Source organism: Hemitrygon akajei, chromosome 19, assembly GCF_048418815.1.
Source record: "Hemitrygon akajei chromosome 19, sHemAka1.3, whole genome shotgun sequence".
Taxonomy (NCBI): domain Eukaryota; kingdom Metazoa; phylum Chordata; class Chondrichthyes; order Myliobatiformes; family Dasyatidae; genus Hemitrygon; species Hemitrygon akajei.
The window spans coordinates 22,750,761-22,778,244 of NC_133142.1; the positions used below are offsets into that span (position 1 = coordinate 22,750,761).

The following is a 27,484-nucleotide window of genomic DNA, read 5'->3' on the forward strand; positions in this document are numbered from 1 at the left end:
AGTTGTCCAGACCACAATATTGTTCAGGTCTTGCAGAATTATACATGGATAACTTTGGTTTTGAATGAAACAACACTGAACAAATCATCAGTAAAATGCCCTACTTCTGATCTTATAATGAAGGTCGTTGTTGAAACAGTCAATGATCATCTAGGGACGGATAACAAGAAAACTGTTTCTGCACTGCTTCTCCACATCCATGGAGCCTAGAGGACATCTACACTCATTAAGATTCTTTTGATACTGAGGGGGCAGAGAAATTTTTGAAAATTACCGAAGTTATCAAGTGACAGGAATTGCAGATGAATAAATTGCATGGGAAATGAGATGCAGTATTGCTAAAGGCACATTTTGAGGACAAGATAAAATGAGTAATTTGATCCACTGCTACAACCAGTTTCATATTTAGAGATTTTCTCAACTTTTTGGATGGCTCCATTAATGGAACTAGGTCTGCTCTTCTGCATCTTCCTGAGCTTTTCCTGAAGTAGCTTTTGAAATGGTGTGAAAATGCAAGCAAGGGGCAACAGATGCTCACTTTTAATAATGCCAACTCACACGGGTACACACAAGTGTATCCTGTTCTGTAATTCCTTCTCGACATTGTGTTAATTGGATTTTGTCAGCCCACAGCGCATGGTCAGAATATGGCTAATCACATTCTGAGTGGCAATGGTATTCCTCCCACTTTGTTGATGGCATATGGGTAAATTCTGATGAATGGGAACCGATCTGAAGCATCAGCTTTGTTTCTCATTACATATGCTGCAAAACATTGAGAATTTATTTACCACTTTGTATCTTAGATTTCTGTGATTTATTATTTTGATCCATGTATTGCAACAGATTCAAAAATGTACTTATTGCTCATTTCTTGTTGCTCAGGGTGACGGTGATTGGAGTTTTAAAGGAGTTAAGAGAGACAGAAGGAGAGAGGGCACTCAGTAAATCAATTTTGAATGCCTTAAATCAGCCTGTAACAAAAGACTCGGAGCCTGGTAATTAATAAGTTAGAGAAATATTAAATTTTCTGAAATTAATAAAAACCAGAAGACCAAAAAAAATAATTGCGGGTACATGTGCAGCACTGAACCAACAGATGATGCAGAGTGTAGGATGATGTGACTGTATTTGTTACAGGTCTGTTGTCTCCACTGCAAACACAAGAGACAGTTGAAAAGACTGCTAGAAGCAGAACAGCCCTTCCAACAATCCTCTGAATTAGAATGCTATCTCCATCCAAAGACAGATTGCTGGAACTCAAAGCAGGCTTCAGTTAAGAATATCGTTATGCAATTTTTTTGCATTTGGGCCACATGGAGGAAAGCGTGCAACATCTTGTCAAGTCTGCCATCTCGAATCAATGTGCGGCTGACTAAGAAGCAAGGAACTGGATGGAAAAATTGTAAAAGTTAATATTCAAAGGATTTGAGCCAAGGTCCCATTTGAAAAAGTCCATGATAAATTTCAAAAGATACATGTTCAAAACAGAGTGAGCCTGCGTGTGAAGGAATGTGAAGGCAGGCACCATCACTGATGGCTCAAACTAAAACCAGCAGCATCTGCTGTTTGTGCAAAACTCACAATTTAGAATCCCTTACTGATGTCACTCGTCCTCCTATGGCAGACGAATGGTATTATTATTAAAGCACTGTGGTGTGATTGTGGTTGTGGTAATGGAGATTAAATGAACTGATAACATTTAACTTTGATCTTTCAGAATTAAAATTCAGTTAGCCCTTTTCCTTACTTGGCAAAAGGTCCACTGAGAAGGAGATAGAGATCAGATGTTTTTCCTTCACAGTGTATTATCAAGATCTGGAATGAATTGTCTGAAAGGATGAAGGAAGCAGACTGAAATGTAATTTTCTGAAGGGATTTAGACATATTCTTGAAAATTCAAAAAAATGTTAAAGCCATAAGACAAAGGAGCAGAATTCTCAGCCTATCAGTTCTATTCTGTCATTCAATCCTGGCTGATTATTTTCCCTCTCAACCTCATTCTCCAGCCATCTCCCCATAACCTTTGGCACCCTTGCTAATCAAGAACCTATCAACCTCTGCTTTAAATATGCCCAAAGCCATGGTCTCCAGAACTGTCTGTAGCAATAAATTCCACAGATTCACCACCATCTGGCAAAAGAAACTACTCATCCCTGTTCAAAAGCGATGTCCTTCTACTCTGAGGCTGTGCTCGCTGCTTCTAGATTCTCCCACTATTGGAAACATTCTCTCCACGTCCACTCTATCTAGGCATTTCAATAGTCAGTAGGTTTCAACAAGATCCCCCCCCCCCCCCACCCTCCGCCCACATTCTTCTAAACTTCAGCAGTACAGGTTCATCCATATGCAAACCCATGGACAGGAATGCACAGTCAGCATTTTGGGCATAAACCTTCATCAGGATTGGAAAGGACGAGCACGGGCCCAGAATTTTCTTGCCCTTTCCTTTCCAGTCTTTATGAAGGGTCTTGGCCTGAAACATCAATTGTTTATTCCTCTCCATAAATGTTATCTGACCTGCTGAGTTTCCAGCATTTTGGGTGTGTCACTCTGGTTTTCTTGTGTTTAATCATCTATTAACCCTTTCATTCCTCAAGATCATTCTTGTAAACCGCTTGTGGACCCTCTCCAATGCCAGCACATCCTTTCTTAGAAATGAGGCCCAAAATTGTCCACAATACTCCAAATACAGTCTGACCAATACCTTTTAAAGTCTTAGCATTACATCTTTGCCTCTATATTCTAGTCCTTTGGAAGTGAATGCTAACATTGCATTTGTCTTCCTTACTGCTTGCAAATTAATCTTTAGGGAATCCTGCACGAGGACTCCCAGGTCCCTTTGCTCCTCTGGTTTTTGAATTTTCTCCCGGTTTAGAAAATAGTCTATGCCTTTATTCCTTTAACCAAAGTGCATGACTATACACTCCCCTACATTGTAAATTGTTGACGTATCTACAAGAAGCACCTAGAAGACAAATTCAAGTTCAGTTTATTGTCATTTAACTGTAGAGATGTACACCGCCAAATGAGACAATGTTCCTCTGGACCAAGTACATATAACTCACACACAGAGCAAATAAAGTGATATTACCACAAATAAATTAACAAATAATAAGGTACATTTATGACAGGTTAATAAGTAAACAGTATAACTGTATTGGTGCTTCATTCATGGAGAGACTTGGGTGGTGGTAATGAGTTCAAGAGTCTTACGGCTTGGCGGAAGAAGCCGTTTCCCATCCTAACAGTTCTTGTCTTTATGTTACGGTACTGCCTGCCTGATGGTAGGAGGTCAAATAGAACAGCGGACTGTTCCATAGAGATGTTGAAGATATCCATTAAGATCTCTGTTAACTAGACTGCACAGTCCCTCAGCACCTGACCAGGTATGTTACCAGGCACCTGTAATAAGGTGTACAGGAATGTTATCACCTTCAATACCCTCTCTTGCCACTGCTGAGTAAAAGTACTTGAATACCCTCACCACAAGGACGGCAGTAGTTGAAGGTGCCTTAGCACATTCCTTTCACGGACAGTGAAGTGTTGGCAACAGTACTTACAATCATAAAAAGAAAGATAATTCTTTCAAACTGCAACTTATATGGAAAGTTGTAATAAATTTGACAAAGGTATTTTGTAGAATGCTGCATTGGGTGTGCTATCTAGAAAGAAAAGCTTTTATGCTGCTCTAACCTTGGCTGCTATTCCATGGCCTGAGGCTGGATAGACCCAAATGTTTTTGAACTTCTGAGAAGGCCACTAATGTTTTTGTACTTGCCTTATTTTGGTCTACCTGCCCTGTAAATCTGTCAGGGAGTTGGTCAAATGCATCCTTAGATCAACTAGGGGAAAAAAACGAGTGGAGCTGGAAGTGAACCTTTCTGCCACTCTATAATAAAATACCTCTGCGGAGCCTTTGCAATAATATATCTGCTCTTCCCTGATTACATTTTCTGACCATTAGCAAGAATGACAAATTCAAAATGATTCATCTCATGTCTCTCCAGTGTTGAATGAACATTTCCATGCCACAAAGTCATTGATGAGTACAAACCGTTGCAGGAACTCCACCACCAGTCCAGGGTTTTCTCTGAAAGAAATTTCTTTAAATCTGCTCTCTGATTTTGTTATGATATAGAAGGAAAATTATTCAGTCCACCAAGTCTATGCCATCTCTGAGGATTTTCCTCAGTCTCATTTGCCCATCAATTTCCCTGTATTCTCTGTCACAAATCCATGAACCCTGCCCATTTCTCCTGCCAGAGGGTGGTGAGTCTGTGGAATTCCTTGTCACCGGCAGCTGTGGAGGGCAAGTCTTTGTGTATATTTAAGGAAGAGGTTGATAGATTCTTGATTGGTCAGGACATGAAAGGATACGGAGAGAAGACAGGAGATTGAGGCTGAGAGGGTTCCTTAAGATCTTAAATATTTTAAAGCATTTCCATCATAGCCAATAAGATACATTCTAAAAATATAGTGTGTTACAAAGGTACATTTATGGACATCCTCCAAAAAGGAACAAAAATGGGCTCGATCATTATCATGAAACTCTTATGTAATTTGACCCCAAATGAGTATAGACAGATCACACCCACATAAAATCAGAGAAACCTTTGCTATTCAAATATAGGTCACCATTGTGCAAGAACTGAGAGGTGAGTAGGAAGTGGGTCTTCTGAAAGCCAATTTTTCCCCTTAGTTTAGTGGTCTGCTGTTTTAAAGTAGAGGAAACATTTCACCCACATCTTAGGAAATCCCCACTTGAAAAGTTGTAACCATCACACTCACATTGTCACACCAGTTAAATAATCTTTTAGATATTAGCCAAACAAATCTGTAGGATATTAAATCCATGAGTGTTAAGGGACAAGAGAAAATTACCATACCAAGTATTATTTGTACAATAGCATTTTTTTTTACAGAAGAATATATCAGCTATACTAAATAATATTATAAATACCTATTTTGAAGAGTTCTGAAAATCTATATAAGATCAACCATCATTATATACCAGTAACATCCAGCCAGACAATGAAACGGCAACACAAGACATGGTCCAGCTTTTCTTGACACATGGGTACAATAACAAGACCCGAGCAATAGTCATATTAAGTAAGGTGTTTCAGCTGAGCTACTACATACTGTAGAATGTCATCTTCATGCATTGTACTTAACAAATCAAAATGTGTTTAGAACTTACCCAATGTTAATAATTTAAGATTAAACTGTGTACATATATCAAATGGTAACCTATATTTAACTTTCCTGAAAGAAGTAACATTTGGGAAGATTTGCCAAGTCCAAATAAGAGACACACAGCATGTAAAGCCCCCTTTTACTTTTGCCTCTCTTTGCCCCCTGCCAGTCAGCCAACCTTCTATCCATTCTAGTATGCTTTCTGTAATACCATGAGTTCTTACCTTGTTAAGCAGCTTCATGTGCGGCACCTTGTATACATCTTTCCGAAAATCCAACTAAGCAACATCCACTGACTCTCCTTTGTCTATCCTGCCTGTTATTTCCTCAAAGGATTCCAACAGACTTGTCAGGCGAGATTTCCCCTTGGCCTATTTTATCCTGTGCCTCCAAGTACCCCAAAACTTCATCCTTAATAATGGACTCCAACATCTTCCCAACCACTGAAGTCAGGGTAACTGGACTAAAAGAAGGGGAGGGAGACAGAAGAAAGCAAATTAAAGAGTGGAGTGATATTTGCAATTTTCCAGTCCTCCAGAACCATTCCAGAATCTATTGATCCTTGAAGGATCATTACTAATTCCTCTACAATATTTTCAGCTACCTCTTTCAGAACTCTGGGGTGTAGTCCATCGGGTCAGGTGACTTGTGTCTCTTCAGACCTTTTAGCTATCCTCTTAGTAATAGCAACTACACTCACTTCTACCCCCGGCACTCTCAAATTTCTGGTATATCCCTAATGTCTTCCACAGTGAAGACTGATGCAAAGTACTTACTAAGTTTGTCTGCCATTTCTTTCTGCCCTGTTACTACCTCTCCAGTAGTGCAATTAGTGCCAAATCTTTACTGTTGACTGGCTGGACTGGCAGATAGCCAAAGTTCTGAGTGGCTTGTGCTACTAAAAAGGCAGCCTGTACTGGATGCTCGACCCATGAGAGCAGCCATAGCAAAAAGAACAATTTTTTTGGTGAATTGTAAATGAATCTAGTAATACTACACAATTAGTCATATTGCTTTCTGTAAACTAATGAAAATTTAACCTATTACAGGAAAGCCAATGTATTGGACTAGCATTTGGGATAATCCAGTAACTAAGCAGTAACCTACTGCTCCATTGGAGCAGAATGATGGGAGGGCACTCACACAATTGAGCATTACAAAAGTTCAGACAAAACGCTTTAATGTGGCATTCCAAAATGGCAGCAGCAGCTTCAAGTCAGCATTGGCATTCATTTGTATCAGGTTGTTACTGCTCTGCAAATGTCTTAGCAAATTATGCTCTATGCAGGCCCTGTCGGAGCGCACATCTAGGACACCATGTTGGAAACATGGATGCCTCCACAGCAAATAAAGGGCAAGAATTTCACAGACAATGTTATTCAGATTTTCAGAACACTAGAGCTCCACACCTCCCCACACATAGATTCTTTCACGTAGTAAGCTTTTAAATATGGTTCAATTGTTCAAAGGGCCAAATATTATTCACAGGTTCAAATACTTCAACATAAATCACTTTGGCAGTTCTGTTTTCATCAAAACCATTACTTGGAAAGTGTTGCAAATGGAAATTGAGAAGGTATCAATGTAAGTTGATGCCGATCAACATGTATACTGTGAGGTATACATGTTGTGAGGTACTTTTATTTTAGAAGTTTTCTGTAAAAGCAGTGTGTCCTGTTAGAATGAGCGTTTTGACTTTAGCCGAAGATAAGGAGCCACGTTAACCAACTTGGGAATGTGGTGTCAGCCAGTCAGGGTTGTTTTGGTACGTGTCATAACTTTCCACCCAATGGAACATTCGAGAGGGCTGGACGGGATGAGATTTCTGAAGTACAGTAGTCTGGTTTGGAAGCTTTTGGCGGGAGCTGCGCAGAGGGGCACAATGGAAGATGCAGAGTGCTGCCCAGGGGAGAGACCCCATTGTAAGAAGTGCTTTGTGCAGAAGAATGGTTCCCTGGAGGAAGTGCCAATACTCCTGAGTTAGCCAGTTCATTCGAGATGGTCTTTCACACAGAACGTAGGTTCAGCGTGTGAGCATAGCGATACACCCGACTACTTCAGAAATGAGCTCCAACGTTTATGTGCACATTGGACTGGGTTTACTGCAATGGGCCCTTTTATCTTTCTTTTCTTTTCCTGTTAATTGTTTGATAAAGTTGAAAAATTTGTAAGTATACTCTGTTCATAATTTATGCTGGTGTATGACCTGTTATTTCTTGGCGAGTCAGGTGGCTGTGACCAGAGTTAGTCAATGAGCCAAATATATACACTGTCTATATAAAATCAATTTCACAACAGAGTTATAGGGCATATTATTACTCCCTGATAACCATAACACGCAGATTCTTCAGCATTGTCCAGGCTCTACATAGCACGAACATTCAAGACTCACTTTCATGAGATAGGAAACAGTTAGCTCCAGTGCAGAGTGTATTTCAAAGAACTTGTTAATCATGGCTCTGTTCTTAACTCCATCCCAGAGCAAACTGTTCAGTTCAGTCCTGCCATGAACACAAATTAATAGGAATTGATAGGGCTGCAGAGCATCCAAAAACAACAACCTTTGAAGCAGAGGGTATTCACTACTGAAGTTCTAATTGATGGGCAGTAACTTGAGACACAAGTTCATCTCATCTCTCACATCTGGGAAGAGAAGGATAGTGTCAGAATGCAAAGATGTCATACTCGAAGAAGGGGACAAATCCATTGGCAGTAACAACAGAGGAGTCTCTCCCAGTCTCTTCACAAGGAAGAACTGTTGCAATGGTCCTTCTATGATTTGTGGAGAAAGAATTTCTCCACAAATCTCAGAGCAAATTCTGTTTATCCAGAGGCACATTGGATGTGATTGACACTATTTTTTTTAGCTCAGAGAAATGCAGGGAGCACCGTCAACAACAATCCATATGTGTTCTTGATCTTTTAAGTGTTTGTGTCCTTTCTCGGTTTGATGGAACACAGAAATTCATTTCCATCACTTGATTCCATGATGGCATGTATGAAGCGATTTAAACCAATTTAACATTTCATGAGGTTAAGGCAAGATGCACACTACACATGCCAGTACAGATTGGTGTCAAACAAAGCTGCGGCTTTGCTCCAACACTTTTTCAGTCTTGCTTACTGAAATGCAATGTCTTATCTCCAAAAGGCTGCTATTAGAGTGCAGCTAATCTATCAGGCAACTTGTAAACTGTTGAACTATGTCACCTCCATCACAGAATAAAGGTTACTTCAATGACAGCTGCATTACCCAGTCAATGCTCAGAGGTTCAACTTTAAGTAATTGTCGACTCATTCCCTGAAGAATAGACCTGGCATTTAATGCCTACAAGTAAATAAAAAGCTCCCAGTAACCTGTCCCCACTGCCAAAAACTTCCACATTCAACAGGTGCTCACTAAGAGATCCTGGATAATGTGCACTCTCCCCATCCCTTGGGAGCCACCTCTGGAGGCTGACAGTGATGATTACATTCACCACTGCCTTCGACGATCTCAATAAGTGTGCACTTGAGGATCATGCCCTCAAACTTAGCACTAAGCTCAGGTCAACTGGGCAGCAGAGATCCCTGCTTCCCATATGATTTGGAGAGTGGACGGCTCTCCACTCTCATTAATGATCTGGATGATAGGGTGGTAAATTGGATTAGTAAGAATGCAAACGATACTAAGATAGGTGGCGTTGTGGATGATGAAGTAGGTTTTCAAAGCTTGCAGAGAGATTTTGGGCCAGTTAGAAGAGTGGGCTGAAAGATGGCAGATGGAGTTTAATGCTGATAAGTGTGAGGTGTTACATTTTGGTAGGACTTATCAAAATAGGACATACATGGTAAATGGTAGGGCATTGAGGAATGCAGTAGAACAGAGTGATCTAGGAATAACGGTGCATAGTTCCCTGAAGGTGGAATCTCATGTGGATAGGGTGGTGAAGAAAGCTTTTGGTTTGCTGGCCTTTATAAATCAGAGCATTGAGTATTGGAGTTGGGATGTAATGTTAATATTGTACAAGGCATTGGTGAGGCCAAATTTGGAGTATTGTGTACAATTCTGTTCGCTGAATTATAGGAAAGATGTCAATAAAATAGAAAGAGGACAGAGGAGATTTACTAGAATGTTCCCTGGGTTTCAGCACCTAAGTTACAGGGAAAGGTTGAACAAGTTAGGTCTTTATTCTTTGGAACGTAGAAGGTTGGGGGGGGGGGACTTGAAAGAGATATTTAAAATTATGAGGGGGGATAGATAGAGTTGACGCGGATAAGCTTTTTCTAATGAGAGTAGGGGAGATTCAAACAAGAGGACATGAGTTGAGAGTTAAGGGGCAAAAGTTTAGGGGTAACACGAGGGGGAACTTCTTTACTCAGAGAGTGGTAGCTGTGTGGATCAAGCTTCTAGTAGAAGTGGTAGAGGCAGGTTTGATATTGTCATTAAAAAAAAAATTGGATAGGTATACGGACAGGAAAGGAATGGAGGGTTATGGGCTGACTGCAGGTCGGTGGGACTAGGTGAGAGTAGGCGTTCGGCACGGACTAGAAGGGCCGAGATGGCCTGTTTCTGTGCTGTAATTGTTATATGGTTTATATGGCTTACTGTAGGGACCTCAAAGCACCAGAGAACAATCATTCCACCTTTATCTGAAAAATCCTTGAAATTCAATGTCAGGATAAGCAAAGCAATGTTAATATCCTGACCAAATTATTCATGGAGTTTCTTTTAAGCTCCTTGGGAAAAATGAATCCCTTGCCCATATCTGTCCAAAAGCAAAAGGATAATTATGGCTGCATAAACTTCTGGTCTTTCTGCTGGGAACATGTGGAAGCCTGGCAAAAGTGGCAGAAGTGCACCACATCCCGTTGCGTACATCCACCTGTCCAAGTGTGTATTCCCTGCTTCATCCGTACCAGAGCCGGTATTGTAGCACAGTGGTCAGTGTAACACTGTTACACCACCAGCAGCAAGGTCAGGATTCCGTCCCCACCGCCGTCTGTAAGGAATTTGCACGATCTCCTCGTGACCACATCAGTTTCCACTGGGTGCTCCGGTTTCTTCCACATTCGAAAAACCTGTGGTTAGTGAGTTGTGGGCATGCAAAGTTGGTGCCGGAAGCATGGTGAGACCCACCCAGCATACTTCTCACTGATCTGATGATACCATGCGGATGATGCATTTCATGGTACGTTTTGATGTACGTACGATAAATAGAGCAAATCTTTAATCACCTGTGGCAGAGTCTGCAGAACCAACATATGCCTCATTGAGACTCTAAAATGTAATCCCAAGGGACTGCCTGAGAAGAAACATTACGGTTTATTTGATTCTACAAAAATGAATTGTTGCTCCATAGTCTCAACTTATTCTAACTTACTATCAAAGGATGCATCAAGTATCATGCAAACGTTTTGCTACAAATGCAGCTTGGCTTTCCTTTCAAAGACATGTTTACCCATCTGCAGTAAGAGTTACTCTGGTTGCTAAGAATGAAGAATCTAGGTCAAACTGTCTGCGTTATGTTGAAGTCTTGTCTCTAGAACCACTTCCTATTCAGCACATTTCCTGAAAATTCACACTTTGTTCCCCCAGTCATAGTAAAACTGCAGCTCAGAAGGTGCAAGAATGAAAAACGCCTCAAAACACAAAGAAAATTCCAAGTAGAATAATTTGTGCAAGGAAATAAAAAAACAACATATAAACTACCAATTGAGAAAGTAACCCCATTCAAAAAGGGAATCAATTAACTCACTTGTGATAACTTTTGAATAATAAAGTCCTCATCATTGTTTATTAGTAACTGATCTCCATGTACCACTAACAATTTTTAAACAAAATGCAATAACAAGTCTTGAGAAGACTTGTTACGACATTGCCCAATGTGAAGTCAACAGACTCAAAGTATATTCACACATTTTTGCTATTCGTTCCCATTAAAATCTAAAGAGAGTTGGATAACTATATAAAAAATTAAAACACTGCTTACGTTTCCATCGAGGCTACACAAGCTCAGAGAATCTTCATCTCTTTTTCTCTGCTTCCGTTTCTTCTACAACAAAAAGAATGAATGATGTCAGACATGTTAGAAATGGAAAGTATAATGAACTGTAACAAAAACAATGTGCTGGAAAAAGAGACAACTTTCATCTTTCAGGTTACTAAACTTTTTAGATTTTATACAGCATCTTTTCTGGCCTCGGACCACTGGAAGGTTTTTCCAGAGTCAGTGATATTCCTTTAAAGTGTAATCACAGATGGCACACAGAAAAATGCTAAAGTTTATTTTCCATACAGCAATGTGGCATAAACATGAATGATCAGAAAATGCAGAATGATAATATGTTACCAGAGAGAGAATTTGCATACATCCGACATGGAAGAAGGCTGCTCCCCATATACTCTTCTGGTCCCACACTGAGCAGTCATTAAATTACTCGCTCCAGCTTCCAGATTGGGGATTGAATGCACAATCTTGGGATACCACAAAGTTTTATTCTTCTACAGCAAATGCCTACAAAAGTGATACCACAGAAGTGTACCTGCGTTATCTCTCAAACACTGTACCAAAGATGTCCTGAATTCATTGCAATGAAAGTTATGTACAGTAGTATATTCCATTACACCAGCATTATTGCATTTAAACCATCTCCTTTTCCATACAAAGAGAAGATAATGTATTCCCAATTCAGGCCTAGTGTTCAAATAATGGAAATACTAACCCGAATGCAAAATAGTATAATACTTAATATACTTGTAAAATTCCTCTAGCTGCTTTTTCATTGACCAGAGGCAAGGGTTGGGCAGTTCTTCTCACTGCTTCACAACATTTACTTGGATCTGCATCAAACTGAGGCTGAGGATGTGGCCTGCTCCAGGCTTCGTGTCTGTGGACTCACTTTTGTTCTGAATGCTATTTGTTTACTTATATTGTTGGCATGATTTGTTTTTTTCTCTCTCTGTACATTAGATGTTTGACGGTCTTTTTTTAAAAATGGGTTCTATTGGGTTTCTTTGTTTTATGGCTGCCTGTAAGGAGACGAATCTCAGGTTGTATAATGTATACATACTTCGATACTAAATGTACTTTGAACCTGATTCAAATAAACAAACATCAGAAGCAGGAAACATCAGAAAAAAAAAATGTAAGAATTGATTCCAATTGATTCCAGAAAGCAAAATCATGCATAACCAACTTGCAAAAAGTTACCTAATGAGGTTACAGAAATAGTCAAGACTTATGCAATAAATATCAGATATCACTATGTATCAATCACTATATCAAATACCACCATACCCACATTTTCCTCATAGTCCTGAATATTTTGAGTTATCAAAAATTTCTCAGATTTAAAATTAACTGAACAGTTTTAACTGGTCTTCTGAAAGGAGACTCTAAGAGTCTGTAAAAACCTACAAGGATGTGTAGAGTACATTGTTTTTGCTGTATATTGTATATAATTCTATGTAAATTGATTAAATAAAATAGGTTGTTCTCTCTTGATAAATGTGTGTATCTGAATAATGCATAGCATAATTGCCACTATTCTCCTCTCATAGAATATTTGAGGCAATTAAAAAAAAAATTGGGTTGAGTGGGTTCTCTGATCTTGGCAATTTACTTGTAAAAGCTTCATCACTATACAAGGAGACATTTTCGGTGTGCTGTTAATTATGCTGCATCCTCCAAATGCTTGGCCTTTATACATGTTAATTATCTGATTTTCATTTCAGAAACTCATTCGTGACGTGGGGAGGAAATCTCACCGCTGATTGGTTGGGTGGTGAATTTTGCCCACATTGACTCACAAACCGGATCGAGGTCTATGTGTTTGTTCGCAGAATTGCTCGCGGGAGACCTCACTTCTGGGAATTCCGTGCGTTCACTGGCGCCATGACTCTCACTGAGGCCCAGTCGAATTTTTGTCCCTCTCGATCTTCGTGGGTAGACACTAAGGAGAGTTGGTCATGCCGCTTTACAGCCAGTTGCTGTTCATGCATCCTTGTGGATAGTTTTCACCCAGTTTGGTCAATGTAGTATTTCTGAATTTCATCTCTGTTAATACACGCAGCATGTTTTCCTTTTCAGTGTTAAAGTCCATTTGATACATTACAGCAAAATATTGTTGAGATACAATAGTTAATATTTCTCAAACTTTCTAGAGAATATTCTAAATGTCACAGTAAATGTACACTGGGGAAACATTTCTTTGTGCATCAAAGTACATTTTACTTGGGAATCCTGGCAATTGTCCATCAATATAAAGCTGGGGAACAATAACCAGCTTAACATTCTAAACTAAGTGCAATGATGTTACTGCCATGGTTGAGATATTATCACAGGAACACGACAACACTGGAAGATAAGTTGCTCTATGGTGAACATTGTGACTGCAAAGCAGACCAGAGGCTGGGGTATTCTATGACAAGTTATTCATTCTCTAAGCAATTCAATTATTCCACTTCTTTTAAGTCAAAGGAAATATTTTCCACATATTGAAATGAGAGCAACTACAACTACACAAGATGCAAAACAGCCTTTGGAACATGGAATCCTGCAAAGTTCAAAGTAACTTTATAATCGAAGTACACCTCTGTCACCATATACACCCCTAAGATTCATTTTCCTGTGGAGACATCCAATAAATCCTATTACTGTAGTAGAATCAATGGAAGACAGCACTCAACAGGGAGGACAATAATGATGGACTGAGCCATATCTACTACTTTTCGTAGGATTTTCTGTTCAAGGGCATTGGTATTTCAATACGAGGCTGTGACGCAGCCAGTCAATATACTCTTCACCACACATCTATAGAAGTTTGTCAATGTTTTAGATGTCATATCAAATCTTCTCAAAAAATTGTAAGGAAGTAGAGGTGCTGCCATACTTTCTTCGTGATTGCACTTACATGCTGGGCCCATGACAGGTCCTCTGAAATGATAACGTTCAGCAGCTTAGAAGTTGCTGACCCTCTCCACCTCCGATTCCCCTGATGGAGACTGGCTCATAGACCTCCAGTTTCCTGCTGCCGAAGTCAAAAGTCAGCTCCTTGGTCTTGCTGACATTGAGTGCGAGGTTGTTGCTGTGGCGTGACTCAGCCAGACTTTCACTCTCCCTCCCGTATGCTGATTCGTCACCACCTTTGATTCGGCCCACGGTAGTGGTGTCAAAATCAAACTTAAATATGGCATTGGAGCTGTGCTTAGCCACACAGTCATAAGTGTAAAGTGAGTAGCAGGGGGCGAAGCACACAGCCTTGTGGTGCACTTATGGAGGAGATGTGTTGGCCATCCAAACCTTTACTAGCATTCCATCAATAAAAACACACTCCCTTCATCATCGGTGTAACGTCACCAAATGCACACTATCTACAAGAATCATAAAGCAATTCACAAAGTCTCCTTCATCAGCCGATCACAAACCCAAGTCTTTACTGTCTGAAAGTACCAGTGCTACAGAATAATAGAGTATCAAGTCTTGCAAGCTCTCTTCCAGTAATAAATTTTCATAACTTGAAAATATGTCTTCATTCCTTTCATAATCACTAGGCAAAAACCACTGGAGCTGTCAACTTGACAGAACTCCAGAGAACCATTACCAAGTGGACAAAGCATTTCCAAACAGGCTCACCACTGTAGTCTCAAGGCATTTGGTGTTGAGCAATAAATTCTGGCCCAGCAAGAGGTGCTGACAATGGTTTGTGGCACAGCATCACAGCTGGTAGAGGTGCTGCCTTACAGCTGCAGTAACTCGAGTCCCATACTGACCTATACTGCTGTTTGTCTGCAGTCTCCACGTTCTCTCTGGGATCTCCTGGGTCTCCTCAAGGTGCTTCACTTCCCTTCCACATTCTAAAAATGGTTCATGGGTTTATTGGCCGCCATTAGTTGCACTGAATGTGCAGATGAGTGATAGGGTCTGGGGGAGAGGTGGTTGATAGGAATGTCTGTGTTCTACAGAAGAAGGTGGATTAGTATAAAAATAGGTTCTTGATCGGCGCAGCGTCGGTGGGCCAAGGGGCCTGTTTCCATGCTGTGTGAGTCAATGACTTGTGCATGAAAAATAATGTCACTTTACTACCAGTATGAGTGTAGCTTTTGCTGTGATGGAAAATGGTTACCCACAGTTATAGCCTCAAAGTGGAATGAACATGGAAACAAAAATTTAAAAACAGGATGAAGGTGATGGGCATCAAATAAAGGAAATTACCAAATTCACAAGTACATGCAAACCACTGCAACGTTAAACAGAAAGTTTACCAATCATGTCGGAAAGGTGGACAATAATCTCTGCACTACATGCCAATAGAGTCTAAGTTTGATCGGTAATTTTACAACACATCAGCCAACTTTGTCATCTTCAGCTTACAATGAAAATCATTCTTTCTTCTACGTACAACGAAAATTGAAAATGTAGGAAATATTCTCAGGTCATGCCACATCAGTGGGAACAGAAACAAGGTGAACCTTTCGGGTGAAAGACCCTTTGTCGGAACTAGAAAGGAGAGAAAAGATTGGTAAGCGACAGGAAAGGGTGGGGGAGAGAGCATCTCTGGTGTGGTAAAGCGGTGCATAAATTATACTCAAGATTATCTGATCATTGAGCGAATTGGAGAGGTCAGAAGGTGAGAAAAGAGTGTACAAGCCATGAAATGCAGAGCAAGAAGACATGCCTGGCAGGTCAGACTAAGCATGTTTTCCACTTGCGGAGGAATAATATATAAGAAAGGAAACAAGATAAACAACACACAAAATGCTAGAGGAACTCAGCAGTCCAGGCAGTGCCGATGGGAAAGAGTAAACAGTTGACGTTTCAGGCCAAGACTCTTCATGATATGTCGACTGTTTACTCTCTTCCATAGATGCTGCCTAGTCTGCTGAGTTCCTCCAGCATTTTGTGTGGTTGGCTTGGATTCTGCAGATCTTCTCTTGTTTGTAACAAAGCAAACAACCTGGGCCAATGCCTCCACATAGTGGAGCACCTGTATTCAGTCTACAGGCCAGCGTTGTGTGTTTCCTGTTGCCTGGTAGTTTAATTCTCCATCTTATTCCCACTCTAACCTATCTGTCTGTGTCCTCCTCTACTGCGATAATGAAGCTCAACACAAGCTTATCTTTCATTATTCTTCTGTATTTCCACCATTCAGCCCATCGAGTCTGATCCACCATTTCATCATTGCTCCATTCTCCTGCCTCCTCCCCATAGCCTTTCACCCCCTGGCTAATCAAGAACCTATCAACCTCTGCCTTAAATGCAGCCAGAGGCCTGGCCTCCACAGCGCCTGTGGCAACAAATTAAACAGATTCACCACTCCTGAGCTAAAGGAAAATTCTTGTTCCTCTCTCAAGCGCTAGCTTAATTCTTCTGAATTTTAATATTGAATCTACTTGTATCTAAAAGCCTGCAGAGTTCCTCCAGTTTTTTTGTATGTGTTGCTCCGGATTTCCAACATTAACAGATTTGCTTGTGTTCCGGCTTACTCCTCCCTCTCACATCCAGTATATTATACAGCATAACAACTTGCTGTTAAAGAAAATAACCAAAACATTTGCAATTTTAACTCATGTTCCAAGAGTATCTTACACGATATGATTCAGATTTTTTAAAACTCTGAACATAAAATGAAGTGGGCTCTATTTTACATCCATTTGGGGTCACTGTGAAGGACTCGGTTCAATAATTAAATAAAACTGTCCTATAGTAAAGTTAATGGATACCTAACAGTTAAAAATATTGAAATATTGATGGGATATCACATTTTAAACTTTTTTCTAATATGTAGTTCAGTCTTTTTCCCTCACTATAATTACCTTATAGCAGTTGTGTGGAGTTCTCCAGTGCATTTTCAATCTGTGTCTTAGACTGGAAAGGGTCCTGACTGTGTGGAAAACATCATGTATGGTCCCAGTACCCAAGAAAGGCCAACCGCAAGTCTTGAATGGCTATCGTACAATGGCCCTGACCTCACACATCAAGACGACCATAGAGAAGCTGGTCCAGGCTCATCTCCGACCCCCGGTGAGATCAGCCATCGATCCCCTGCAGTTTGCCTACCAGGAACACATTTGTGTCGACGATTCTGTCATCTACCTGCTGAACGGAGTCTACTCCCATTTGGATTAGCAGGCTAGCACGGTGAGGATCGTGTTTTTTTTTATTTCGCAGGTGCCTTCGATACCATACAACCCTCAATGCTGGGGGAAAAGCTCTGTTCAATACAGGTTGGCACTTCCATTGCATCCTGGATAATGGACAACCTGACTGGAAGACCACAGTCTGTGCAGCTTCGGAGCTGTGTGTCATGGCTATTGAGCCCCACAGGGAATTATATTGGCTCCCTTACTGTTTACCGCATTCCTCAGACTTTAGACACAACATTGAGTGATGTAATTTGCAAATTCTCTGATGACTCAGCAATAGTTGGGTGTATAAAGGGAGGACAAGAGGATGAAAACAGGGCACTGAATCATCAGCAGCTCAACATCAGTAAGACATAAGAACATAATAAATAGGAGCAATAGAAGGCCATCCAGCCCATCAAGCCTGCCCCGCCATTCAATAAGATCATGGCTGATCTGTAAACTCAGCTCCATCTACCTAACTTTTCCCCATAACCCTTAATTCACTTACTATGTAAAAACCTATCCAACTGTATCTTAAATATATTTAGTGAAGAAGCCTCAACTGCTTCCCTGGGCGGAGAATTCTACAGATTCACCACTCTCTGGGAAAAACAGTTTCTCCTCATCTCCGTCCTAAATCTTCTCCCCTGAATCTTGAGGCAATGTCCCCTAGACAAAGACGATGGTGATGGACTTTAGGAAGACTAAGCCTGCATTGCTCCCAGTTACTATTGATGGTGAGGACCTACAAGTACCTGAGGGTGCACCTGGATGACAGACTTGAGTGGAGCACCAGCATCTCCTGTTGGACTGTTTGTGGTAACTTATTTTTATTCTTTCCATTTCTCTTCTAATATTTATATCTATGCACTTGTAATGTTACTGTGGCACTGTAATTTCCTTTGGGATCAGTGAAGTATCTATCTTAATTAATTGCATCAAACTGCTTCTGGATTTCAGATGATTATTACAAAAGTTGTTTTAATGTATGTCAATATACTTACTTATGCCACATTTACTGAAACTGTCTTTTAATTTTTCCAGTCTCTACATTTTGATATCCTGATGAATATGGCCCGTAAATGCCTGCACTCCCTCTCACTACATCTTCCCCATTAGCAGAGCAAATTACAACACAAGAAGCTCTCACTGCGGTTTTGTTAGACTGTAAAACCATGGTCACCCTGCCCAGATGGGCTCCCTGTCCAAGTTTGAAAACACATTATGGAAGACATTCAGTCACAGATCCACATCTGGGAAGGGGGAGATTACACTAGGGGACCTCAGAGATGCAATAATTATGGCCATCTTCAGGAAATATGATAACCCATTTTGAAAGCTAAATGTTAGTATTCCTGCTGCCTGTTAAATTTTTCTGTTACGACATATCAACCAGTGGACCCGCACCCCCAGCAAACACCCCTTGTGAGTGGAACTAATCTTCAGAACTGGAGGAGATCTGTACAACTACACTCAAAACCGTGGTCCTACAGGAACTGAAATGTACTACACAAAACTGCATAGAACATGCACTTCAGCCGCAATGTTGTGCTGACCTAATAAAACACATTTTCATCCAGGTCATTTATATATAATCACAGACAATAGCAGCCACAGTGCAGATCCCTGTGGAACACTATACATCACAGAACTCCTGCCAGATTAAATCCATCAACCACTACTCACTGCCTTCTATGAGCAAGCCAATACTGAATCCAAACAGCCAATTCACCTTGGATCCATGCATTTAATCTTCTGGCTGAGCCTCCCATGAGGGACCTTGTCAAACTCCTTAATAAAATCCACCTAGACAACATTCTCAGCTGTACCGTCATGAATCGCCCTCGTCACCTCCTCCGAAAAGTTAGTTAAGACACAAATTGTCCTTCATAAAGCTATGCTGATTATCCCTTATTAGGTCACAGTTCTCTAAATGCTTATAAGTCCTACCACTAAGAACTCTCTCCAGTAACTTCTCTACCACTGATGTGCCTAGAGGTCTAGTTTCCAGGAATATCTATACTTCCCTTCTTGAATAATGGAACAACAATAGCTACTCACCCATCCTCCACGACCTTGGCTGTGGCTAGAGAGGACATTAAGATATTAATCAAGGCTCCAGCAATCTCACTTCTTGATTGTTTCAATAACTTGATGTATATCCCTTCGGACAGTGGGGACTTGTGCACCTTAATGTTCTTTAAGGGACCCAACACTACATCCTTCTTTGTCACAAAATGCCCTAGTGTATTAAGTATGCTCCACACCAATCTCCCTGTCCTCCACGTCCTTCTCCTTGGTAAATACTGATGCAAAGTCTTCATTTAGGACCTCACCCACATCCTCTGCTTCTAAGAACATGCTCCCTCCATTATCCTTGAGTGGTCCTATCTGCTTCCTAGTTATCCGCTTGCTCTTGAGATACGTATAATCCACGCCCCATTCTGGATTTCATAATTCCCCTCTTGATTTCCTTTCAATCCTTAAGGGATATGTTTGATTTTAGCTTTCAAAACCCTTACATACACTCAGTATTAGGTGCACCTGTACACTTTCTCATTAATGAAAATATTTAATCAGCCAATCATGTGGTATCAACTCATTGCATAAAAGCATGCAGACATGGTCAAGAGGTTCATTTGTTGTTCAGAAGAAAGTTCAAAGTAAATTTATTATATGTCACCATATACACCCTAAGATTCATTGCCTTGTGGGCATACTCAAAAAATCCATAGAATAATAACCATAACAGAATCAATGAAATACTGCACCAATTTGGGCTTTGAATCAGCGTGCAAAAGACAACAAACTGTGCAAACACAGAAATAAATAAATAAATAAATAATAAATAAATAAGCAATAAATACAATAAATACCAAGAATATCACATGAAGAATCTTTGAAAGTGAGTCCATAGCCAAACTCCAGAATGGGGAAGAAATGTGATCAACATGACTTTTGACCATGGAATGACTGTTGGTGCTAAACAGGGTGATTTGAGTATCTCAGAAACTGCTGATACCCTGGGATTTTCACACAGAACAGTCTCTAGAGTTTATAGAGAATGGTGCAAACAACAACAACAACAACAACAACAAAATCCAGTGAGCAGCAGTAGTTCTGTGGGCAAAAATGCCTTGTTAACAAGAGGAGAATGGCCAGACTGGTTCAAGCTGACAGGAAGGCAACAGCAATTAAAAATAACCATGTATTACAATAGTGGTGTGCAGAAGGTCATCTCTGAACACACAACACATCAAATCAAATTGATAAGCTACAACAGCAGAAAACCACAAACAAACTCAGTGACCACTTTAGCAGGACAGGAGATATCTAATAAGAGTATGCTTCCTTTGTCTTCTTGACTAAATTCACTACCTCTCTCAAAATCCAAGGTTCCATACCTTGCCATCCAGCTTCTCACCCCCTTTCCAAGCTCTCTATACTCACTGTGCAGGAGTTATTCCTCATTTCTACCCATGTCATTGGTGCCAATGTGCACCTTAAGAATATTCTGCAGCCTCTCTGAGATGTTCTCGACCCTGGCACCCAGGTGGCAACACACCATCATTCAAGTATTGTTCAACAGGGAGGTACACTGATCTATCAACTGAAGAGGCTGAGCTCACTTTGCCAATATTTGACCTCATGTCAAAGGTCTTCATGGGGTACGTAGTCAATGTTGGTGTCTCCAAGGACTACTCCCTCCTGTCTGTATAACATCCAACCATCACATCGATCCTGCTAGCGGTACAAGATATACTTTGGGCTGTGAATAAGGAGTGTGACACGTTGTCAGTCAGGTATGATTCTCTGAGTGTGACTGTTTCAGGTTTTGGGGAAGCTTGACCAATTTGCACACCTGTCCACAAATGTTTGTGTAGAGGACTTCACAAGGCAACTTTGCTAAAATTTGGTGTCTTGTTCTATTCCAGGTACTCTGTTTGAATTTCAGTCGGTATTTAGGAGTCAATCTCATGGAGTGGGTCTGGGGTCATATATAGGCCAGAATGGACAAGGATGACAGATTTCCTCCTCTGAAGGACACTAGTGAACGAGATAGGCTTCTTTTCAAGATCATTGGAACTGCTGCTCACTTGCACACGTAGGTAGAGCAAGGCACAGGTCTGAGATTTCCCCACAGCGGCAGCAACATCGTAACGTACCTGAGCACATTTAACAATCCAATTCTGAATTAGATCTAATCATGCAAGGTGTAGAAATATCTCACTCTGGGGAGAGGCTCTTGAACGGATCTCCTGTATGATAAGACGGACTCTTGACCTCACAATCTACCTCATCATGGTTTTGGACTTTATCGTTTACCTACACCGCACTCTGTGGGTAGTTTTTACACCTTATTCTGCGTTGCTGTTGTTTTACCTTATTCTAGCTCAATGATATGATCCGTAGGAATAGTGTGCAGGCAAGCTTTGGTACATGTGTCAATAATAAACAAATACGACACAATTTCTAACCTATCCTACCTTTTGCAGTTAAGTCATCAGTCATTCCAACCAGACAATGGGGGAGAAAGCTTGAGTGTGTGCTATGCAGATGACGTGGACCTCTGTTAAAGAATACTTCACTGCCGGCAATGGTGGTGGAGGCGAATACGATAGGGTCTTTTAAGAAGCTTTTAGATAGGTACATGGAGCTTAGTAAAATAGAGGGCTATGGGTAAGCCTAGTAATTTCTATGGTAGGGACATGTTCGGCTCAGCTTTGTGGGCCGAAGGGCCTGTATTGTGCTGTAGGCTTTCTATGTTTCTAAGTTTTTCTGTCCCAAAGTCCAAAGATTCTCAAGACTTTGGGTGTAGTTGGAAATAATCGAGGCAGACTGCTGAAACTTGTGCATCACCTGTATGAACAAGGTCTGGGATTGCCGATTCTACTGTGAAGTCATGCATGTCGTTCATATTAGATTATCACTTCCTTAAGGTTTTGAAACAAACTGGCAAGGGCAGATACAGCACAGAAAAAGGCCCTTTGGCCTGCAAGTCCATACCAACCTGAAATCATCATTTACATTAATCCGACAATAATCCTTTTCTTTTTAAAAATTTCCCTCAATGCTCCTCAGATTCCACCGCTCACACTATCTTTACGAAGAGGGGTCAATTTCTAATGATCAAGTAACTTACTAAGCATTGGGATACGGGATGAAACGAGAACACCTGGAGGAAACCTACATGATCTTAAGGGAAACGTGCAAACTCTGCAAAGACAGTACTGGAGGTCAGGATTGAACCGAGTTAGCTGGAGCTACAAGACAGCAGTTCCACCTGCTGCGTCACTGGCCACCACCTTTAAACACAAAGGTATTTCTGTGTTGATGTTCTCATCTCCATGCCCTGCAACAAACCCTCTGTCCATGGTGGTGCTTCTACTGTGAAGTACCTAGTTAAGCCAAAATGCACCTCTCCGTTAAGAAGTGCAGGAAGACTTCAACAAGTGTTAGCAAGTCCTGAAAGTGAATCTCTCACTGAGTCAACTAGCCACTGAACATGTGGTTAACACTGGCTGAATATAATGAGCAAACAACATAGATTTATTGTTAAAGGACAAATGTTATCTGTGCATCTGGTTTCAACAACTATCAATTCAGCACCCAAAATGTTTAAATGAGAACATTCATCAATGGAATGCTTTCAATCTTTTATCCAAGTTATTCCAACACCATAAAACTGAATCAATAGATACACAATATCATAAAAAGCTGACCAAATAAATGCTTAAAAGTCATAATTTATAATAAAAAACTAGGGCTCTGGCAATTGAATACAGCATATATTACTGTTTATTATATCGATTTCAGAATTCAGCCAGCGCTAAGGACATGTTCAGTGGCTTTTAAACTCAGCAAGAGATCACCCTCAGGATTGGCTAAGTTAGCAGAACATAAATGCACAGAACTCACGATCAGTAATTTTTGCATGAAGGAGCAGTGCTACGTTAAAGAATGAGACAACTGGATCCTAGTGTGAAACACTTCAACTTTCTGATCTTTGTACTTGGAGTGCAGCACGTCGTCATGTTTTTGCCATTGTTGCAGGATCAAGCGCTTTGAAGATTCTAGGCCTCTGGTTCTGGTGCTGCCTGTTACAGTCAGTTTGGACATAAACACAAACCACAAACTACTCATCTCAGGGAAGAAGGAATCGTTGCATAAAAGCATGTTATTACAATGGTTTCTACTCCGTTCCCTCTGGTTTCAGTCCACGTAAAACACTTGAGCACTCCTAAAACCCTAATTTTGACCTTAATTTCAGATCTTAAACAATATTCTTATCATCTTTTACAAGTTCATCACTGTCAAGTTTTCCACAACATGGCACGGAAATTATGGCAGACTAATTCTATGCGATGGAACCGCCTTATCTGTTTTTCAGCTCAGAAAAATGTTGTCAACAGTACACACTCTACAGGGTGTCATAAAACTGCTACATTTACAAAAAAAAGTCTTGTGAGAGGCAAAATTCATTAAAAAAATATCAAACTGCAATATACACACCAGAGCAAAGCCCGATTAATCTTACTACTCAAAGAGTTAAACCACAAAATGCAATATGCAAAAGATTTGAGAGTTCCTGTTTTCAACCGACTTAATATAAACTGCAACTCGATGCCCTACCCCTGATGAATGCGCTAACTTATTTTAGCGTTTATTGTCAACCATTTCCTCCATTTGTTACCATTCTTTCCCAGAATAGGTTGCTTGCTAAACCTGCTCAAGGCACAATTTTACACAGTGGTATCACTCAACTCGTAGAACACCCAACTGAGAAAGGACAAACAGCAAGCTGCCTGAACCTTACATGCATTTTCTAATATTAATTACTCTGGCAGATTGATAAAATTAAAGGAAGATGATTAAATTTCACTGATCAAAGCTTGAAGATCCAGGGTGAGTTAGAAACTTAGCTCATCATTTTTGCATTAAATATACAAGTATTTTGAATGTTATTTTATAAAATTAAAATGCAACTTGTATTTGATTATTCTACCTGCAGGCTAAATTTACTAACCAACTGTTTCTCCAGTCACCCAATAGAAAATAGCACCAAAACTGTTTTGTACTCCTTACCTGATACATAAAGAAACAACACCACACCATGAGGCACTTGAAATTGCTTTCAGAAACAAAAGAAACCTTAAGATTATTTGAGGTTATGCTTGGAGCTGACTGACAAGTCAAATGCTCCTGGCTTTTTCTTCAGCAGCAGTCCTCCCAAAGCAGCCAGAACAACAGGAAGTGAGACAGGAGCCTATCACATCTATGGTTATCTATATCTATAGTCGAGCACAGATCGACTGCAGAAGGCAGTAATGCAATTTCTGTGGTCTACCAGGTGCTCTTTAATTGTATAAATGCTACTGCTGTGGAAAATGTATCGAACATCCCTCATTAAAGTTGTTGTAATGTTTGTTATGTTGGAGTAGAAAGGACTGAATGAAACAACTTGTTAGCATGGAAATCCTTTAACTTTTAATTCTGAACGGAGGAGATGGGAATGAATCCAGTTTGTTTTAGCATGGTTTGATCATCTACCATCTACAATACACCATCACTCATATTAAAAAGGGACTTCTATTACCAATAAGATAAATACGCTTGAAATAAATGAACAGATATGTAAAAAAATACTTGTATTACTTATTTGTTCTTAGTACATCAATTTACATTAAGAGACCAAGTTTTGGACTAATGGCTTACCAATTGGCTCTAGAAGATCAGGTTTTTGTCTAGACTTGTCCTCCAACAACCTAAGCAAGGTAATATGAACTTAGGACTGGATAATTTTTTTGAGATAACCCTTCCAGAATTTTGTGGTTTCATAGTGACATTAAAATTTTGCATAGTACATAGTTGCACCCATTACTGAATTCCACTTCAACATTTTCAAACTGTTACCTTTCTAAAGTTTTGAAATCAATATTAAAAATGACTAATCAGCATTGAATGTGTATGCAAAATATACACTTCACCATGTCATGTAACTAAACATAAATTAAAATATCATATGTTTAAATAAATTACAGCAGGAACAAGCTATTTTTTTTCCAGAAAATAAGCTGAACAAAATAAGGTTTTAAGTGCAAATGATGGTTCTACAATTGGGGTTAATGTTATGTGTCCTATCCAGTCATGGCTCATGCGAAAACATCAATCGGCTCCATTTCACAATCCAATGTTACATGATTCTCAAACGTTCTTCTTCATCTTTGCACCCCCTCGAATACTTTCAGAATCAGGTTTATTATCACCGGCATGTGTCGTGGAATTTGTTAACTTAGCAGCTGCAGTTCAATACAATACATAATACAGAATAAACAAATAAATAAATAAATTACAGTGTGTGTATATTGGAGAAAAAACTGAAATTATATATATATAGAAAAAGTGAGGTAATGTTCACAGGTTGAATGTCCATTTAGGAATCTTTATGTCCATTTTTTGTAAGTAACATCCAGAAGCCTTGAGAGAAAATGAAAAAAAAAAGACCCATCTTAGCTTTTCTGAATTTTGATACTGTGGATTTCTGCAACATTGCACTGAGAGCTAATCTTCAATTCTTGGAAACTCTCGGACAGTTCTGGAGCTCTAGAAGCACTAGATGCTGATCAGTGTCATGGCTTCGTACAAGGATCAGAATCAGGTTTAATATCACCAGCATATGTTGTGAAATTTGTTAACCACCACAGCAGTACGATGCAATACATGATAAATATAGAATAAGAAACTGAATTACAGTAAATATATATATATTAGTTAAGTTAAAATTGGTGAAAAATAAAAATAAATTTTTTTAAAGTAGTGAGGTAGTGTTCATGGGTTCAATGTCTATTTAGAAATTGGATGACAGAGGGGAAGAAGCTCTTCCTAAATTGCTGAGAGCATGTTATCCCTTCTACCCTAAAAAATATCCAGAAAATATATGCAGTATATACTTTTAAGCAGCTCAAGGATTGGAATAACAGCAAATTAGAAAACACTGTTTTGATTGTCCTGGAAGTAGCAATCCAATCCAGTCAGCCATCAATAGAATGAGGTACTAAGGAGGAAATTTTCTGTTGGGGATATCAAACAAATCAGAAGTTACCCTTTGTATTTACAGGCACTCTGTGACCGTCTACAAATTTACAGCATATTCGATTTTTATTTCAGCTCTGAACTTTGCCTTTCAAAGACTGTTCTGAGTCAGAGTCCTTATTGCACACCCATTCTTGCTCACAACATCCTGGATTACTTATAGAGAGTAGACTATTCTGCTGTGAGGAGAGGTTTGGAACTTTACTAGTCCATTGTCCTGGAGTTTCCTTCCATTATCTTCTCCACTGCTCCTGGGAAATGTCTATTCAACATTAGAAAGCTATTGAGAAACTTCAGTGGAACAGTGGAATAAACACATGTTCTGATTTTATGGCGTGCAATCTTGTATCCAACGCACAGACAAAATTCAGTTCAGTGTTTGCTCACAGTATGAGGCAACCTTCAATAGCCGGACAGGCCCTCTATGATAGAGGACTGACATTGAAATATTTACTGAACAAGAAAGCAGATAAGATGCTGACATAGTCCGGCAAAATCTTTTGTTATTTCTACAAAAATTCTGTCCCAGAGGAAATGGATATCAAAGGTTGCTAGAACTGGGCAGGGAAGTAAAGCTAAATCCAAAGATCACATAATCCATGACCAACTGAAGGGTGGGACAGGTTCAGGAGCTGTTCTGACCCTCTCCTTCATCAACTTGTTGTGTTTTTTGGAAATTATATTCTGTATTCCACTCCTGGGTTGCAAACTTCAATTTTTCTACTGCATCCAGGTCTGGCCATTATTTACTATTTGTGTCTAGAATGATCCAATGAATTACTAAATTTCTAAACTTCAAATGGAGATTTTCAATGCTACCAAACAAGGAAACAGAGCAATTAAAAACAGCTACACTTTCAACTAAAATGAAATGGATAAAAATAAAAATATATTTTTTTAAAGAGGCAGGAAAAAATAGCCAGAGAGGAACATACAAGTTGATTAAACCATTCCAAGTGCAGGTAGTGATTGTACTTACAGTTAAAATTTGCAAAGTAAAGCATAAGGAATTGGTCAATCTCGTGTTATACTTCATTACCAGTCTTCTCCAACCATTTTTGCTTCATCACTTTCCCCTTCTAT

At 39.9% G+C, this 27,484-nt stretch overlaps 1 protein-coding gene across 2 annotated transcripts in view; it reads right to left on the reverse strand.

The window, feature by feature from the left end:
- Positions 1-27,484, reverse strand: part of arhgef3 (Rho guanine nucleotide exchange factor (GEF) 3) — a 248,945-nt gene that overhangs the window by 110,612 nt on the left and 110,849 nt on the right. Inside the window, exons 1-2 of one of the 2 annotated variants that reach the window (XM_073072233.1) lie at positions 24,395-24,459; positions 11,172-11,234 (exon numbers count right to left, since the gene is read on the reverse strand). In XM_073072233.1, the coding sequence (XP_072928334.1) occupies positions 11,172-11,234; positions 24,395-24,424 (93 nt within the window). In that variant the 5' untranslated portion in view covers positions 24,425-24,459. Of the gene's footprint in view, positions 1-11,171; positions 11,235-24,394; positions 24,460-27,484 lie in introns of those variants that run through there. The other variant, XM_073072231.1, reaches the window with a different exon arrangement.